At 44.3% G+C, this 19,269-nt stretch overlaps 1 protein-coding gene across 28 annotated transcripts in view; it reads right to left on the bottom strand.

The window, feature by feature from the left end:
• Nucleotides 1-19,269, bottom strand: part of LOC116045884 (receptor-type tyrosine-protein phosphatase F) — a 181,351-nt gene that overhangs the window by 4,035 nt on the left and 158,047 nt on the right. For all 28 annotated transcript variants that reach the window (XM_036005658.1, XM_036005666.1, XM_036005660.1 and 25 more), the window contains 6 exons: nucleotides 16,526-16,645; nucleotides 15,624-15,778; nucleotides 14,529-14,814; nucleotides 10,107-10,285; nucleotides 2,604-2,730; nucleotides 1,024-1,149 (listed from right to left, as the gene is read on the bottom strand). In XM_036005658.1, the coding sequence (XP_035861551.1) occupies nucleotides 1,024-1,149; nucleotides 2,604-2,730; nucleotides 10,107-10,285; nucleotides 14,529-14,814; nucleotides 15,624-15,778; nucleotides 16,526-16,645 (993 nt within the window). The remainder of the gene's footprint in view (nucleotides 1-1,023; nucleotides 1,150-2,603; nucleotides 2,731-10,106; nucleotides 10,286-14,528; nucleotides 14,815-15,623; nucleotides 15,779-16,525; nucleotides 16,646-19,269) is intronic.

Here is a 19,269-nt window from a genome sequence, read left to right as displayed (position 1 = left end):
TGCAAATGTGCTTCTGTCTGAAATCATCCATTGTCGTCTAGCTTTGACGAGGGGGCGGAGAATTCGCATCAGCTGTATACTTGGACATCAAGTGGTATTTCAGACTGGACGTGCTGCGATGATAGCTCAGTTCACAACGACAAAACACACGGATCACTTTGGTCTTGTCAATGGAACCATTTGGCAACTTTTTAAAAGTAAACTTTCCATTCAGAATCTTATTGGCATCCATTTTGGCGTCTCGCACTCGCCATCCACTCAAAACGTAATGTTAGCCTACTACTCTTTGGCCGCCTCGCAAACCCAAACAAGTGTGTGCGGCGTGTCTGTTGTTTTGTTTCCGGTCTAGCTAGATCCGGTGTGGTGTTGCAACAGCACGTGAAAAAAAATACAAAGTTTGCTAGGCCAAAAAGAATGTTAATCTCGCAATAAAAAAATGTATGCCGTTAAAATGGATTTGCGTTAACGCCGTTAATAATGCGTTTAACTGACAGCACTAATATTATCATATTATGTTTCATGCATATAATATCTCTTTCAAGGCACATACTGTATGTATATATATGGCTGTGTGTGGAAGAAGGAGTGGATATGGGATTAGAGTGCTGTGGGCCTTCTGATGACAGTAAAGTATATTTATAGACCATTGAAACTACTGCATCACAGGGAGCTGCAGTACTGGCCCTTGGGGATTGAAGGCTATGCTTTTCATGTATTTTCACAGTGATCTCGAAACACACACACACACACACGCACACACACACACACACACACACACACACACACACACACACACACACACACACACACAATCCATAGATCAAGCATACTAAATCCGGGTAAACATGTTTGATGGTGCATTCACTTGATGTCAGCCTGTCATGAGAAATAACACGGGATGCATTCTGAATAACTCTACCTTGAAATCACAGCTGGTATCATTTTTAACACTTAGTACGACTGTCTGTATTTGTAAGAAAACCTAAAATTAAAATGGATTTTGGGTTAGTGAATCCAACATACCCTGGCATCTGTGACTTTGAACTCTCTGAGGATGTACTGTGGCATGTTGTACTCAGCCATTGGATCCACCACAAAGTATTGGTACCTGGCTGAACGCTCTGCTGGCCAGTACTGATGACACTTCTCCTACAAAAGAAAAGGGAGGCAAAATTTCAAGTACTTATATTTGAAGAATCTTTTTTCAAATGCATTCAGGGAAAAACAAATGGACTTCTCCATAATGATTGCAGGATATGATTAGTACGGTTTTATATAAGTTATTAGTCATTTTGAGTCATGAGAAGGTCTGCTTACAAAAGAAAATTGAGGAGAGACTTATCTGTGGTTTTGAAAAAACTGTCTGATTTATCTTAGGTCGCAAATATTTACATACTTTGTGTTCTTAACTACAGCAATGATGTGCATGAGGGCTTTTGTTCATAAACTGTGATTATAGATGAGAGGGTGATAAAAGCTATGAAATGCTGTTGAGTGCTGTTGGAATCACTTGCTTAAAACTTGCACAAAAAACAACTCAGTCAAAGATATTATGAATTTAATCAAACTGGTACCAAGATGACAGCACTGATTTTTTCCTTAAAGGCTTAGTTTGAAGTTAGGGAGATACGCTTACTCGTGTTTTGCTGAGAGTTAGATGAGATGATAGATACCACTCTCCTATCTGTCCATTTGATATGAAGCTTGTGCCAGCAGCTTGCTAGCATGGCTTACCATAAAGACTGGAAACAGGGGGAAATAGCTACCGTTGCTCCATCCAAAGGTTAAAAAAATCTGCCAGCACCTCTTTTGTTTTTGTTTGCATTTTTGCCTTAATTAGATGACATGCAACAAAGGTCCTTGGCTGGAATCAAAGGCAAACCAGAAGAGAATCCAAGAAGTTACTTTTGACAGAGCCATGCTGTATTTCCAGTCTTTATGCTAAGCTAAGCTAAGCTAACCCTCTCTTGGCTGTAACTTTATATTTAACAGACAGATGTGAGAGTAGTATTGATTTTCTTGGCAAGAAAGCAGATTATTATATTTCCCAAAATGTTGAACTACTAAATTTAAGATTCACTCCTTGATTTTGTTGTGGTGCCTCATGACCCCTCCCAAAATCCCCACATTTTCTTCAAGGTCACTGTTGCTATTTTGAAAAAACTACTCTAAACTTTCTTGAGTTCCAAACTAGCTTAAGTAGTAGGGGTGCTATTCCAAAATTATTAGTGTATTTCTATAAAGTGTCTGCCTAAGAAAACACTTTTAAAAAGTCAATATTTAGCTCCCTTATTACCAAAACACTTCCTGTTTTCTTTTACAAAGTTTAATGCAGTCATGCAGTTCGGGAATCATCAGTATGCTTGGAATACAACCAATTATTGACAAGCATGCTAGCTTCAACCCAGATGTATTCCAGTCGTGGTGATAAGGAAGTTAACTTTCAACCAAAATTACTGTTCAGGGTTGGAATTAATTAATATTTGAACAGTGTAATGCAGTAGCATAGCTGAACCGACCTATAAACATTATTATCATTCCCTGAAATGGTCCAAGGGCCTTACAGGTGCATGCATTTATTACAATATGTGTTTATGTATTACCCGTCCCATCTCTCGTAGCTTCGTGAGCATAACGACGATGGTAGAGTTGTGCTCCCACAGCATCCTCCAGAAGTCCTCGGTGGTCTCTGCCAGGGGGCCCTGTGTGGCCAGGTAGGCCTTCTGCTGTCTAAAGACACAACACCACATAGAGGAAGCAGGATTAATCATAACACATAATCATTATGAACTTTATGGTGCTTTTACAACTGATATTATAAAGCACATCACAAAGCAATAACCAGAAATGGATTTAATGATAAAGGAGTGCTGCTGTTGTAGAGGCTGTTAAACCATCTCGCACCCCAATATCTAATAACAAGATATAAGTCATGCACAAAACTGGTGTTTTATAAATTGCTCAAATACATTCAAACACAAATGTATTCAAATAAAAATCAATGCCTGGGGAAGAGCTTTCTGTGTTACTCCACTTTTGTTCTATCAAAGCAACACATACCATTTAGTGGACATTTGTATACAAGGAACCTACAGTGGCATGACTTGTAGGAAAGGCAATGAAATTCTGCTTAAAAGCATTCAGCTGCAAATTGTAGTAGAGGATGTACGGTCCTGTTGTCCTTTTACTGTTTGTCAAAATTGTCTCTACCCTACAGGGGCGGGGCTAGAAGGGGTGCACCGCCCCCCCCAATCAATAGAGTGCTGTCAATCTGACAATTGTGATTTCCATTGGTTAAAAGTAGTGCCACTTGGCTGCTTGTTCTGCCAATCTTCCCAGCCCTTGTCACATGACCAATTAATGTTTCCATGACAACTATCCAAAATTCTGATACCATGGAACCAGCACTGGAAAAAAAAGTGGCAGACTGAGCTTATAGAAAATGTGTTTTGTATTTGGATATACAATTTGTTTAAAATGAAATTAAGTGAAGTTAATAATGAATGTGATGTTTTATTTAGCAGAATTACATACCCCCCCCCCCCAACACACACACACACACACACACACACACACACACACACACACACACACAGATTATTGCCCCCCCATGTGCCACCCCACTTAAAAAATCCTGGAATTGCCCCTGCTACCCTAATGCCAACTAGATGAACATAGCAAACAATCCTTGGCACTTATCATCATCAATGAGCTATTTAAGCCTGTATATACCCTCTACATCGTCCTCCTTCCTCTCTGTAAGGCATCACAGAATGAGAGAGAGAGAGAGAGAGAGAGAGAGAGAGAGAGAGAGAGAGAGCTCTTGATATGCTGACAAAACTAGAGATGAGCTCATCCACTGAGCCAGAGCTGTGCTGGTGTCCTACGTGACTTCAGCTGAGCAGCAGTTTTTCTGTCAAACAGCAGGTGGCAGCAGCGCACCGATCAACAGAGTGAGAGGGAGCTGAGTAACCCAACACAAAACACACACATGATCGTGCACGCACACTCACATGTTTGCAGCACATGTAAGTTTGCATTCAGGTGTACACATATACGCGTGCAGTAGTTTCGCATGTATATTCAGACACGCACACACTCAGTCACACACTGAGCCACGGCTGAACAACTAATGAAGGTGCTGCAGGCAAGGCACTAATGTGGAACCGGGAGATTAGAATATGCTCAGAGCCTCACTCTCACAAATAAAGAAACAACAGATTGGTTGAGAGGAGAGAAGACGGCATACGAGGAGAGGAAGGCAAAAAGTGAGAAATCAAATTAGAAAGATGAAAATGGAGGAAAGAGAAATGCGAAGTATAGAGAGGAGATGTACAAAGTAAAGGGAGAAAATGTAAAGAGGAAAATGTGAGGAGATGAAAAGAGTGAGCACTACTCTCCAGCTGGTCATCAGAGCGCAAAGTAAAACTGACTGGAGAGGAGAGGAGAGGAGAGAAGGAAGAAAATGAGAATGTAGGAAAAGGGATTGTTAGAGCAGAAGAGGAAGAAAGAGAAGGGAAAGGAGGCAAACCTAAGCACGGGGATGAATGCTAAATTTCAAATTGATAGGATGGACCCCTCTAACCTCCCCATAATACAGCCCCTAGCCAAAACAAAAATAATTCTAACTGTATCACACAATACTGACTTCTCTGCACACAGTGTCCTGATGAGCGCTCTGCCAAACAGCACAAAGCACTCTCTGCATCATCCCACATGACTGCAGTGCTTGAGGACATAGCGTTTCATTTCAACCTCATTACAATGCTAAAACTCCAGCCTGCATCGGAGCATATCCAGGGCTCCCGCCCCTGATAGCATAGCTGGAATCAATGGTTTGCCTCTCATTAGCTTAGCATATTATTGGCTTTTCTTGAAGACACTGGGGTGAAGGGCACTGGAGGCCACTGTTAGATTTTTATTTATGCCCAGCCTTTAAAAGTGGCTTAATCACACAGTGCCGCCGGTGCACACAACAGGTCCCCACCCGGATATGTCTGTCTGCCATGATGTTTGGATGGAAAATTAAGATGGTGAGTGAGAGAAGAGGGTGGGAGGAGAGATAGTGAGGAAAGAGTTTGCGAAGAAGACAGATTAAGGAGGAGAATAGAAAAGGAAAAAGAGAGAAAAGCAGAGAACATGGAGGAGAAAATAAGGGAGGGAGGGGTTTGGAGAACACACTTCATTATACTACTCTCTTGCTGCATTTATGCTATTTACACAGCAACAATAGAGGTTCTGCCTCTGCGAATCATTAACAACAGGACCGGAGAAAGAGGAGGGAGTTAGGGGGTGGGAGTGGGGAGGTGTTGCCCCGTATGAAGCAAAACCCCATATGGACTCAATGGCGTTTCAGGCTTGCTAAATCCATCTGTTAAATACCTGTGCACTTCAACCACAGAGAGTCAGCTCTGTCTGTCTCTTCCGTGGTACGTATACAGGTACAAAACAGAGAGCTGCCTTTTCATCTTCCTAACTCTAGGAAGCAATTTGGACTCAAAGAGCACACAATGACATGCAGTAGCTTCAATATGAAAGCGGTAGTGGCTCAGCGGTTGAGAGCCACATTGACAGAGCCGGGTGTAATTCTTGCATCTGAATACTTCCCAGTGGGGACCCGTCTTCAGTCCCCTCCCATACATTTTCATCTAATCCACTGTGAATACCTACTGAGTTTTTCACGCCTATAACAACCTCTGATGCCAGAATACAACTGCAGTCCGAAAGGTATTAGGACAGTGATGCAATTTTTGTTGTGCTGGCTTTGTTCTCCAGGACATTGGATTTGACTGTGAGGTTAAAGTGTAGACTCTCAGATTTTATTTAAGGATGTTCATCCACATCAGAGGAACCATGTGTGAATATAGGAGACAAGCAAGTAATTAGAATGTGTAACATATCCTTCGATATTTCTACCTTAAAGTATGTGACTCATTAACATCTACAGAATGCTCCAACCAGGCCTAAACAGCATCCATCTTCACTTTTTGCCTTCAGTCTGGTCCAACCTACTAAGTTGGATTGACAGGTAACTACATCACTGTGGAGCCAAAAAAAAAATTGTTGGTTGCTTTGTATGTGTCGTGTTGTTTAGGACCACGGTTCTGCTGAATTTTCCAATTTTCCAATGTTTTTAATAATAATAATACAATTATTAACAAGGACCTCCTTGATCTTAGGGTCAAGTGGAATGTTCACAGACAAGATGAACAGGGTTTTATTGATCACCTCCCTCCAGAATATTTTAATTTTGTCACACTCCCAGACAGTGCATAGATGCTCCTTTAGCCTCATTGCATTTAAAGTCCTTAATTTTTACCACAAAATTTATGTGAACAATGCACATGCATTAAATACTCACTAGAGTACCAAATATGTATTAATCCGTCACTGAAAATAGTCCAAAACAAATGCTCCCATTTGAGTAACGTTTACTATAAACTACAGCTGTTTTGGAAAATTACTGAGCCTTGGGAACTACACATTTGTGAACCAGTTTTTAAGAATACCTCCCCAGTAAGAACAAATGGGCTTGGGGATGAGAGCCAAAAGTAGTGTGGCAATTGGGTAGTGAAGTTGGAAAGTATTGAGAAATGAAAGATTTGGTCTTTTTAATAGGATTTGTTAATATATAAATATGTATCTATAGATACCTCTCCTGGAACCATCACCTTATCATGGTGGAGAGGTTTGTGTGTCCCTATGAACCTGAGGGCTGTGTTGTCTGGAGCTTTGTGCTCCTGGTAGGGTCTCCCAAGGCAAAGTGGTCTCAGGTGAGGGGCCAGACAAAGAATGGTTCAAAAACCCTATGAGTGACCGAGGAAGAGATGGAGTGACCCTGCCCGGAGGAAGCCCGGGGCCCCCGTCTGGAGCCAGGCCCAGATGGAGGGCTCGTCAGCGAGCGTCTGGTGGCCAGGTTTGCCACGGAGCCCGGCCGGGCACAGCCCGAAAAAGCTACGTGGCATCCATCTCTCCATCCCATGGGCCCACCACCTGTGGGAGGAACCGCTGGGGTCGGGTGCGCTGCCATATGGGTGGCAGTGAAGGTCAGGGGCCTCGACGGACCAGACCCGGGCAGCAGACGCTGGCTGGCTGAACTGGTGCGGGAGGTGGAGCGCTACCGGTTAGATCTGGTGGGGCTTACCTCTACGCACAGTCTCGGTTCTGGAACCATACTCCTGGATAGGGGTTGGACTCTTTTCTTCTCCGGAGTTGCCCAGGGTGTGAGGCGCCGGGCGGGTGTGGGGATACTCACAAGCCCCCGGCTGAGCGCCGCTACGTTGGAGTTTACCCCGGTGGACGAGAGGGTCGCCTCCCTACGCCTGCGGGTTGTGGGGGGGAAAACTCTGACTGTTGTTTGTGCATATGCACCAAACAAGAGTTCGGAGTATTCGGCCTTCTTGGAGACCTTGAGTGGAGTCCTATATGGGGCTCCAGTGGGGGACTCCATAGTTCTGCTGGGGGACTTCAACGCGCACGTGGGCAATGATGGAGACACATGGAGAGGCGTGATTGGGAGGAACGGCCTCCCTGATCTAAACCAGAGTGGTTGTTTGTTGTTGGACTTCTGTGCTAGTCATGGATTGTCTATAACGAACACCATGTTCGAACATAGGGATGCTCATAAGTGTACTTGGTACCAGAGCACCCTAGGCCAAAGGTCAATGATCGATTTTATAAACGTTTCATCTGATCTGAGGCCGTATGTTTTGGACACTCGGGTGAAGAGAGGGGCAGAGCTGTCAACCGATCACCATCTGGTGGTGAGTTGGGTCAGGGGGTGGGGGAAGATTCTGGACAGACCTGGTAAGCCCAAACGGGTAGTGCGGGTAAATTGGGAACGTCTGGAGGAGGCCCCTGTCCGACAGACTTTCAACTCACACCTCCGGTGGAGCTTTTCGTGCATCCCTGTGGAGGCTGGGGGCATTGAACCCGAGTGGACAATGTTCAAAGTTTCCATTGCTGAAGCTGCGGCGAGGAGCTGTGGTCTTATGGTCTTAGGTGCCTCAAGGGGCGGTAACCCACGAACACCGTGGTGGACACCGGTGGTCAGGGAAGCCGTCCGACTGAAGAAGGAGTCTTTCCGGGATATGTTATCCCAGAGGACTCCGGAGGCAGTGGCAAGGTACCGAAGGGCCCGAAGGGCTGCAGCCTTTGCCGTGAAAGAGGCAAAGCAGCGGGTGTGGGAAAAGTTTGGAGAAGACATGGAGAAGGACTTTCGGTCGGCACCAAGGTGCTTCTGGAAAACCGTTCGCCACCTCAGGAGGGGGAAGCGGGGAACCATCCAAGCTGTGTACAGTAAGGATGGGACGCTGTTGACCTCAACTGAGGAGGTAATAGGGCGGTGGAAGGAGCACTTTGAGGAACTCCTAAATCCGACTAATACGCCCTCTATGGTAGAGGCAGAGCTGGAGGATGATGGGGGATTGTCGTCAATTTCCCGGGTGGAAGTTGCTGAGGTAGTTAAACAACTCCACAGTGGCAAAGCCCCAGGGATTGATGAGATCCGTCCAGAAATGCTTAAAGCTCTGGGTGTGGAGGGGTTGTCTTGGTTGACACGCCTCTTCAACATTGCGTGGAAGTCTGGGACGGTGCCTAAGGAGTGGCAGACCGGGGTGGTGGTTCCCCTTTTCAAAAAGGGGGACCAGAGGGTGTGTGCCAATTATAGGGGTATCACACTTCTCAGCCTCCCTGGTAAAGTCTTCTCCAAGGTGCTGGAAAGGAGGGTTCGGTCGATAGTCGAACCTCAGGTTGAAGAGGAACAATGCGGATTCCGTCCTGGTCGTGGAACAACGGACCAGATCTTTACTCTCGCAAGGATCCTGGAGGGAGCCTGGGAGTATGCCCAACCGGTCTACATGTGCTTTGTGGATCTGGAGAAGGCCTATGACCGGGTCCCCCGGGAGATACTGTGGGAGGTGCTGCGGGAGTATGGGGTGAGGGGGTCCCTTCTCAGGGCCATCCAATCTCTGTACAACCAAAGCGAGAGCTGTGTCCGGGTTCTCGGCAGTAAGTCGGACTCGTTTCAGGTGAGAGTTGGCCTCCGCCAGGGCTGCGCTTTGTCACCAATCCTGTTTGTAGTATTTATGGACAGGATATCGAGGCGTAGTCGGGGTGGAGAGGGGTTGCAGTTCGGTGGGCTGGGGATCTCATCGCTGCTCTTTGCAGATGATGTGGTCCTGATGGCATCATCGGTCTGTGACCTTCAGCACTCACTGGATCGGTTCGCAGCCGAGTGTGAAGCGGCTGGGATGAGGATCAGCACCTCTAAATCGGAGGCCATGGTTCTCAGCAGGAAACCGATGGAGTGCCTTCTCCAGGTAGGGAATGAGTCCTTACTCCAAGTGAAGGAGTTCAAGTACCTTGGAGTCTTGTTCGCGAGTGAGGGAACAATGGAGCGGGAGATTGGTCGGAGAATCGGCGCAGCGGGTGCGGTATTACATTCAATTTATCGCACCGTTGTGACGAAAAGAGAGCTGAGCCAGAAGGCAAAGCTCTCGATCTACCGGTCAGTTTTCGTTCCTACCCTCACCTATGGTCATGAAGGTTGGGTCATGACCGAAAGAACGAGATCCAGGGTACAAGCGGCCGAAATGGGTTTCCTCAGGAGGGTGGCTGGTGTCTCCCTTAGAGATAGGGTGAGAAGCTCAGTCATCCGTGAGGAGCTCGGAGTAGAGCCGCTGCTCCTTTGCGTCGAAAGGAGCCAGTTGAGGTGGTTCGGGCATCTGGTAAGGATGCCCCCTGGGCGCCTCCCTAGGGAGGTGTTCCAGGCACGTCCAGCTGGGAGGAGGCCTCGGGGAAGACCCAGGACTAGGTGGAGGGATTATATCTCCAACCTGGCCTGGGAACGCCTCGGGATCCCCCAGTCGGAGCTGGTTAATGTGGCTTGGGAAAGGGAAGTTTGGGGTCCCCTGCTGGAGCTGCTACCCCCGCGACCCGAGACCGGATAAGCGGACGAAGATGGATGGATAAATATGTATATCTCTATATTATATATAAATATAGAACAATGCAGCCTCATCCTTTAAAGCTCAAATTCAGCACTTTAACCTCACTCATTGTCGTTGTAAGCAGCTCAAATCTTAAAGTTGAAGTCTTTTGCTTACCTGTAGCCATCAATGCAGCTGGCATTGATATAGTCAGAGCCCTCGACGCCACGGATGGGCTGCAAGCAGACACGGGTGGACTCAAAAGGCATGATGTTGACCAGACGGTTCTTGAACTTGTTGCAGGGCAAGTTGGCGCTGATGAAGCGTGACGTGTGGGCTTTGGAGTTGGCCAGTCTCTGTTTAAACAAAAGGTTGGAAGAAATCAGACAGGGAGAAGGATGGAGAGAAAAAAATGAGTGACCTGTGACCCGCAGTAAACAAACAAGGAAGTCTGAAATGCTTCGCTGTCAAGTCTCTATTTAGATGTAGACTTAAGGTTTCTTGTCAAGATAAATAAGAAATGCTGCTGGTAGGTATAACTAAGTACAGTGGACCTGTCTCCCATAGAGTGGGAGTCCCAGAGTTTGGAGGACTATGGGCGTGACAAGCTCAGTGCTGGCAGCGGACAGAGCACAGATGGACAGCACAGGAGTGTGTGTGGACAGTCATGATACTCCGGGAGAAATGTGTGTGTGTTGTGGCCAGACTGTGTGGGCATGGAGGCTGTGGCCCCCACATACGCCACAATCATTCTCTCACTCTTTCATTCTCCATTGTTGGCAGGAGTGTAGATGCTATTATCACTTCAAACAGAATGGATCATGGTCATAAGAGGGCTAATGGCAGAGTCGCGCTGGGAGGAAAGTGTGTAATAACATTGCAGTCGATGGCTATTGACAGAAGGTGTGCGTGTGCATGTGATTGCAAGTCACCTTGAACACCAGCTGTGTGTATGTGTGAGTGTCAGTCATTTTGTAATTTTCCACGTGTAGCTGTCTTTGTGTATGTTTGTTCTGGCCCATTGTCCCTGAAAGATGTGTGTTCGTATGAACTGATGCAGTGCTACTGTAGCTGCTGAGATGTCTCAGCACCAATGTCACAGAGACCAATTCCTGTGCATTGGCTTATTTGGCAGATTAATCATTTCAAACATGTTTAAACCTCTATATGATCACACTGGCACAATAGTGACACCCTGGACATGAGGTGAGAATTCACAACTGCAGTCTAATGTCTTTTTTCATGACGTTAGACAATAACAGTGCAAGTGCAGCCTGGTGCTTCCAGATCAGAGTGGATTGAGACTTTTTCTAATTTCTGTTAATTATTAACAAAACTCACTTGATGTACAGTGTCACAATGTCACCCCTGCAAACTATCCAATGCACTATAAATCAGAAAAAGCTATTCTGAAATGTCTTTTCTTAAACCTACATTGTGTAATGTTTTGAGTTGATTCTTAGCAAAAAAAAAAAACTTTGTTCTTTCACAAATATGTGCTCATTCAAGTGTAATTACTTCCACCAACTAATCAAATTATTCTTGTAAGCGTAGAATCTGCCATTCAGAATCATTCAGAATACATACGAGCGACTCGCTCGAATGACGGCAAGCCCCCAGGAAGAGCGCCTGAGTCTAAAAGCCACCATGGGCTTAGCGGATAACGGTGGTACTGCACCCCATGGCCCAGAAAGCCTTTTCACATAGACTTTGCATGGCGAAAGAAACGTCTATATTTCAGCGGATAATTTGTTTCTGGGTATATCAACTTACCAGCCCGAACACTGAAAGGGTCCTTGTTTAAAACGTTACGTTTTTAACATTTTTAACATTCACTAGAAGCAAATCCAGAATTATTAAATTTGACATGATGAACGCGCATAGTGGACGCGAGCAGAGCCGCGCACACATGACTGTTCTCCCGAGCTCATGTAGCTAGCTGTAATAATGGATATAGCTAATGGTTGTAATTCACCATGTGTTCTATTAATACGTCCATGGTATTATCTTATGAAGTCATGATACATTCCAGGGATGTATGTAGCTGCTGTAAAGCCTGTTAGCTACGTGGATGTAACGTCATTAGCGTTTCCCAAACTGGCGGGCTATCGGCTAGCTAGCTAGTTGCTAACATCAGGGGTAGCTAGCATGGCTGTATTAAGATCTATACATAGCTAGCTATATGCCTACATAACGTTACTACAGACATAGTGATTACATCGCCTTGGTTCTCTCTTATAATACATCCGAGGGCTGTATGCTGTAAAGCTTGTAACGTGGATGAGAGCTGAAGCCATGGATGAGCTCTGTTCACGAAACTGCAGGCTAACAGCTAGCTAGCGCTAGTTAGTAGGTAGCTAGCTAGTAGCACAACATAATTATTAAATCTCCTTGGTTGTCTAGCTAAATACATCTATCGTTTATTTAGCTAAGCATATAAACGATAAGGAACAACGAAAACAATGTTTAACGTTAGTGAATATTTTAGACAATTAAAACGGCGAGTTCATGAGTTCGCCAGTAAGAGACACGACAGAGAAGCTCATGAACACGCATGTTGCTACCGGTTGCTACGACAACGCAAACAAATTGTTGCTAGTGCGCATGCCCATCGTGAGCCAACCAGCGTTATGGGCCAACAATGCGGAAGAGCCGAGCTCCATGTTTGCTTTATGCGCTTTTGAGCCAAGCCCCCAGGAAGAGCGCCGAGTCTAAAAGCCACCATGGGCTTAGCGGATAACGGTGGTACTGCACCCCATGGCCCAGAAAGACTTTTCACATAGACTTTGCATGGCGAAAGAAACGTCTATATTTCAGCGGATAATTTGTTTCTGGGTATATCAACTTACCAGCCCAAACACTGAAAGGGTCCTTGTTTAAAACGTTACGTTTAACATTTTTAACATTCACTAGAAGCGAATCCAGAATTATTAAATTTGGCATGATGAACGCGCATAGTGGACACGAGCAGAGCCGCGGGACTGCGCCCGCCCGCTCACATGACTGTTCTCCCAAGCTCATGTAGCTAGCTGTAATAATGGATATAGCTAATGGTTGTAATTCACCATGTGTTCTATGAATACGTCCATGGTATTATCTTATGAAGTCATGATACATCCCAGGGATGTATGTAGCTGCTGTAAAGCCTGTTAGCTACGTGGATGTAACGTCATTAGCGTTTCCCAAACTGGCGGGCTATCGGCTAGCTAGCTAGTTGCTAACATCAGGGGTAGCTAGCATGGCTGTATTAAGATCTGTACATAGCTAGCTATATGCCTGCATAACGTTACTACAGACATAGTGATTACATCGCCTTGGTTCTCTCTTATGATACATCCGAGGGCTGTATGCTGTAAAGCTTGTAACGTGGATGAGAGCTGAAGCCATGGATGAGCTTTGTTCATGAAACTGCAGGATAACAGCTAGCTAGCGCTAGTTAGTAGGTAGCTAGCTAGTAGCACAACATAATTATTAAATCTCCTTGGTTGTCTAGCTAAATACATCTATCGTTTATTTAGCTAAGCATGTAAACGATAGGGAACAACGAAAACAATGTTTAACGTTAGTGGACATTTTAGACAACGAAAACGGCGAGTTCATGAGTTCGCCACTTGTAAGAGACACGACAGAGAAGCTCATGAACTGTTGCTACCGGTTGCTACGACAACGCAAACAAATTGCTAGTGCGCATGCCCATCGTGAGCCAACCAGCGTTATGGGCCAACAATGCAGAAGAGCCGAGCTCCATGTTTGCTTTATGCGCTTTTGAGCACTCTCATTGGAACGTACGGGGCTTCCCGCCGAACACTGTATCCAGTTCTCTTAATACATCCATGTTTTGAGCACTCTCATTGGAACGTACCGGGCTTCCCGCCGAACACTGTATCCAGTTCTCTTAATACATCCATGAATGACGGCCGCCATGTAGCGCCTCCATCTTTAAAAATGAGGAGGACTTACCTCCGCCTTTCGCGCTTTTACACTCAGTGGCACGGTGATGAATGCCAGGGAGGGGGAGAAGATTACTCACGACTGCCGGCAGATTTGAAAGCCTGTTGAAGATGGAGGGTCACGCCTATTCTTGAGGACATGTAACGGAGTCGCCAAGGAAGTTAAAAAGAGAATTAAAACGACAACGCGACAGGCAAAGCAACAAGACCAAAGTTAATATTGGAGCGGCTTTTCCAAGATGGAAAGAGGAGCAAGGATTTTAAAAGTGACTCTGAAGTTGCCTGCTTTCTTCTCGACAGGTAATTTAGCTTAACTCACATCATGCAGTTGTAACACAGACAGCTAGAACAGCTGTGTGTAAACGATGGAGATACTAAGAGCTAATTTCGGGTTCGGCCACCATAGGAGTTACAACGCGCTCAGAATGGGAGGGGCTAGAAAGTAATATTCAGTTGGTTGTCATATACAATTTCACCACTAGATGGGAGAAATTCTTACACAATGTAGCTTTAAGTTAAATGCTTCATTACATCCTGCAGGAGTCAATAACAGCACTAGTAAAAATTAAACATAAACTTAATACACTAAAATAACTCATCAAATAGAACCCAAAGTAATCATTGTCTGAAGTGTGTGCTTATCAGTCACCTTGAACTCCAACTCCATGGCAGTAACTGTCTCGCCGGGTGGGGGCTGGGTGAGTTTCTGGATGTGGGCGTACAGGTTGCGTGCCGGAACCTCAGTGTTGCCGCAGGTGGCGGCCTCCAAGAGTGCTTCATGGATAAAGATGTACTGGTCCTCAGTCTGGACCATGTAGTTCCTCTGGGCACGCATGCACGTCACATGGCCGTAGATGTCTACAGACTTCTCGTGTTTCATGCGCTCCAGCATGGCATCGATCACAATGAAGCAGCCAGTCCTGCCCACGCCCGCACTGATTGAAAGAGGCAGAGAGAGAGGAGGGGTAAATAACTTTATGTTTCTATAAATAAAAATAAAATATGAACTTAATCTCTCTATGATTGAAACAAATAGACCTGAACAATAAATATCTCCTGTGAGAAGGATTTTAATGCTCTGTGTAACGTCTCAAGCACAAGACTTTTCCTCAGACTTCTTAATTTAAATAAAACTTAATTTCTCTAACCTTCAGCTTATTTTGCTGTGTATACCCTTATTGTGATGTATGCACATATGTGTGTGTATCAAAATGAAATTTCACGTAACATCAGGATATATGTGTGCACGGATGTTCATCTGAATGTGGTCAAAAAGATAAAGATGAGCCAAAATGCATTGAAAATATGTATTGTAAGTTTTCCAGTCCTATTATGTTCTGGACATTTTGCTTTTTAGATTAGTTGATTTACACCTTCTAGCACAGGAGCTGGAGCATAATGTTATTGTTGCTGCAGATTCTGCACAACGTTTGTGATTGTAGAGGCATCCTGAGAGGCTTTTCGACTGGCTGGAACATAGGAAACAAAGAACTATTGAGGTCAAATTCATGGGGAAGAAAATAAGGTGTTGACCCCAAAAACAGGATTTCAGCATCTCTGTTGAATGCGGTGTCCTTTCAGGGTATTGGCACTGATCTTTGATTAAAGAACACAACCCTGTCTTAACCAAACCTTTTCACCCATGAAGAAAACAAGCCATGCAAAATAAATACATGTGATGGTGACAATTAGCAGTTTATTTACTATATGCACACATTCTGAGCTTGTTCCAGTCTACACCCACCTGCAGTGGACCACCATAGGCCCAGCATCTGGAGGATTGCAGGCCTTTACCCGCCGTAGGAAGGCCAGAATGGGGGTGGGGTACTCTGGCACCCCGTGGTCTGGCCAGGCCATGAACTGGAACTGTCTCACCTCTCTCTTCTCACTGGAGCCATTCTGCAGGAGAGTCAGTGAAGTAGAAAGGTATAAGTTTGCGCTTAGGTGGATACCCTGACATGGTAAATTGTAATTGGCTGCTTTTTGAAGATACATTTTGTCAGGCTGGGAAAAAAACATTTTAAACAGGTTAAGTTCACACTGTTTTGATGAAAGGGAGCTGAAATTCGACACATTTGGCACTAGTCATTTAATCAGAAATGTAGCTATTTTAAGCAAAGGTCTCGAGTTCACTCATAACTTTGATAGCAGCACATAATGTGTTCTACTTAATGGCTGTGATCATTCTACAAGTGTAGTTGTAGATAAAGGGTATAATGTTTTAATTAAACAGTTTTTCGGAAAAGGTTTCTTGGCCTTGTCACCATTCCTGATAGAAACCGCTGCAGCTGGAGACTTTGCATTTAATTAGGAATTATAATAATGTTAGAATTTATAACGGGAAGAGGAGAAATAAAGCACACATCAGTCACATCATCATGGCACTGAAGTATATGAATCAAATGGAAAATTGAAATATCTTGACTTTTAGAGAACAAGAGACCAATCTTGGATGTTAAAACCCAATTACAGCAGTAAAAAATGATTCCAGTGGTAATAGCCTTTATCTGTCTTCAGAAAAATAAGAAATTACATTTAAAAATGTGACCCCAGAAATTATGAACTGCAATTACCGGCTGGAAACATGTCCTTCATGAGCATGCCTCTCTATATGGTTAAGTGCAAATGAAAAAGGCAGTACTGTACCTTGTACAGGGCGAAAGTACGAACGCTGTAAGTGGCCAACTCCACAGTGTCCAGCATGGTGACCTGGATCATTCCATAAGTCTCTGTTCCTCGTGATGGCCAGTACTGGTCACACTTCACCTGGCAGAGCGAGAGAGAGGGCACACCGTCAGGAGTGAACTGCCGCTAACATCCACCATGAGGCTCGTAAGATCACACTGATTAACAAGGACAGAACATTAGAGAGGTCAGATCAGAGGCTTTGTCCACTGTCTAATTAAAAACTGAACACTCAGAGTCAGCTCTTGCTAAAAAATGAGCACAAGTGATTTGAGCATGTGCATCCATGTGTGTCTGCATTTGAAGCAGGCTTCAAAAGGGTATTAAAAAGCCCATTTTGTCTTTTACTGGCCTGCAATCATTTTCAATTAGCTAATTGTTGGGTGGTTCGCAACCCTTTGTCATGTATGCTTTTGGCGCATTTGTGATGATTGGGCGCTGCATTGTGGAGGTAGATGTGTCTAAAAGCCTGTTCACGCCTGCCGTGAAGGGACAGCAGGTCTAGCCACCTGGCTCCATATGTGCACAGAACTAACTGTGAATGAGGCTAAAGATCTTCCAAACACTGGCATTGAGTGGCTTTACTTCACTCTGTATATTTATGAAAATGACAAACTGCCCTTTGCCACAATTGTCACTTTACTCCCTCTCTTTGGCAAGGATCAATTGGCATTAGACCGGAACAAAAAAAGGACTTTAAAAATGGTTGAACTCTCCTTCACTCAAACATTTACATGAACCTTTCCTCATCACATTGATAATAGTCACTACTTGCTGTCCCTGGAGTTTGACTCCGGTTTTAAAACAGCAATAATAAGGCGTCTGTTCTGAAAACGTAGGGTAAATTTTTTTTTTCTTTTTCTAACACCTAATTTAATAGTTGTTCACAGGGTCTGCAAGTATCTAGAGGTGATTAGCCACATCATTATCTAAACACTTGGCATAGCCCGCTGATTGGCTTCTGGGCCTTAACAATTTCCTCTACCTGCTATGTGTCTTAAATAAGAAGATTAACTAATTTTCAATCTGAGAGGCGCACTGAATAACAGCATGAGCTAAAAAACTAAACATTTTAGAAGTGTATAAGTAAAGATTTTCATTTCATAGAATCTCTCCAAGTCTGCTTAACTCTCTTTTTACATATGTAAACTGAGCAGATGCAAACTGTCAGAATTGCATGGACTTGCTGTTATTGACTTGGATAACACGAGAGGAAGAGATGTGGCGTAGGTAAGCTAATCATTTTGATACCGCAGTACCGAGTTGACATTTGGAAGCACCTGAGCTGTCTCAATGAGCTGGTACAAATCGACAAACAAACTGTGCTAAAATCCCACCCCCCTCACATTTCACCTTCCCTGGTGACAGCTCCCATTCAGAGGCATAGGTAGACCTTGCAGGAGAAACTCAATTGCGTGATGGGGAACCGCTTGCAGTACAAACATATGGATTTGCAGTCACCATTGTAATGAATATCTCTGTGCTGTCTGAGGTTGGGTGGCATATTCTCTCTCGCAAACACACACACACACACACACACACACACACACACACACACACGCACACACACACACGCACACACACTGCAGGTTTCACTATCATCTGCTTCTGCTTTGAACCTTGCTCTTACATGTCGCCACCTGACCTTTTGCAGAGGACACAGACCCCTTATCTAGTCTCTCACACACACACACACACACACACACACACACACACACACACAGTGTGAGTAATACCGCTGGTGTCACTTCAAGTCCTGACCTTTTAGGGTTTCACTAACTGGTAATGATAATGCTAGAGGAAGCTGAAATTTGCTTGCTGCCGGATCTCATCAGATTTGTCAAGCTCCTGCTCTGTTTGGCATAAGACATCAGTCTGGCTGTGTGGTGGGAGGTTAACTCACTCACCATATGTGTATGTCCGCGTGCATATGTGAGAGAGAAATAGACAGAGGATGTGTGTTTATGTAAAGAATATAACAGAAGTAATAAATAACAGAAATCACTAAAAATGTGGCATACCATGTGTCTAATCAGGAGTACAGCCAGTTTTTTGTTATGTTTTGTCTACAGTATTAAATGTCTATTCATTATCAACTTGCAAATATTGTTTGTATGATGCAGTTTGCAGTCTGATAGGATTTTTCATGAAAAATTTCACATTTTAGATAACTGTAATTTTCGGGACTGATGCAAAAACAATTTAATCCATTCAATTCAGAGTTAGATGCTTCATAATGTATTGTGAAAAGTCATTTAAAATTTGTGACAGACATTAATATCACAGGCATACTGCTATTTGTAATTTAACTAAAAATGAACGTTTCTGTATAGCTGAGGTTGTAATTGTGATATACACCAGTGCTCAAGGGGTAATTACGTAAACAAAATAGTTTTTTTTAAGCTGTTAAACCTTTATTTATATTGTATATGGAAACATCTTTCAATAGTATACATGTCAGCAATGTTGATAAAAACTTTACATGCTCAAGAGTGTAATTAAACACCCTCTTCTGATTTGGAAATTCCAGCTCCAAACCGTTTTAAGGTACCCTGACATAAGTGGGCAAAAAATGTTTCTACCCCCATTGGTGAAATGTGCTTTGGTTCTCTACGTCTCTCGCCATAGTGTTGGCAGGCCAATTGATTCTAAAATGTGTGTAGGAGGTGGGGACAGGCTGAGAGGCTGTTTCATTTCTCTTCAAG

This window comes from Sander lucioperca, chromosome 9 (assembly GCF_008315115.2).
Source record: "Sander lucioperca isolate FBNREF2018 chromosome 9, SLUC_FBN_1.2, whole genome shotgun sequence".
In the NCBI taxonomy this organism is placed as follows: Eukaryota; Metazoa; Chordata; class Actinopteri; order Perciformes; family Percidae; genus Sander; species Sander lucioperca.
The sequence above is the reverse complement of the archived record's forward strand: the minus strand, read 5'-3'. Positions and strand labels throughout refer to the sequence as shown.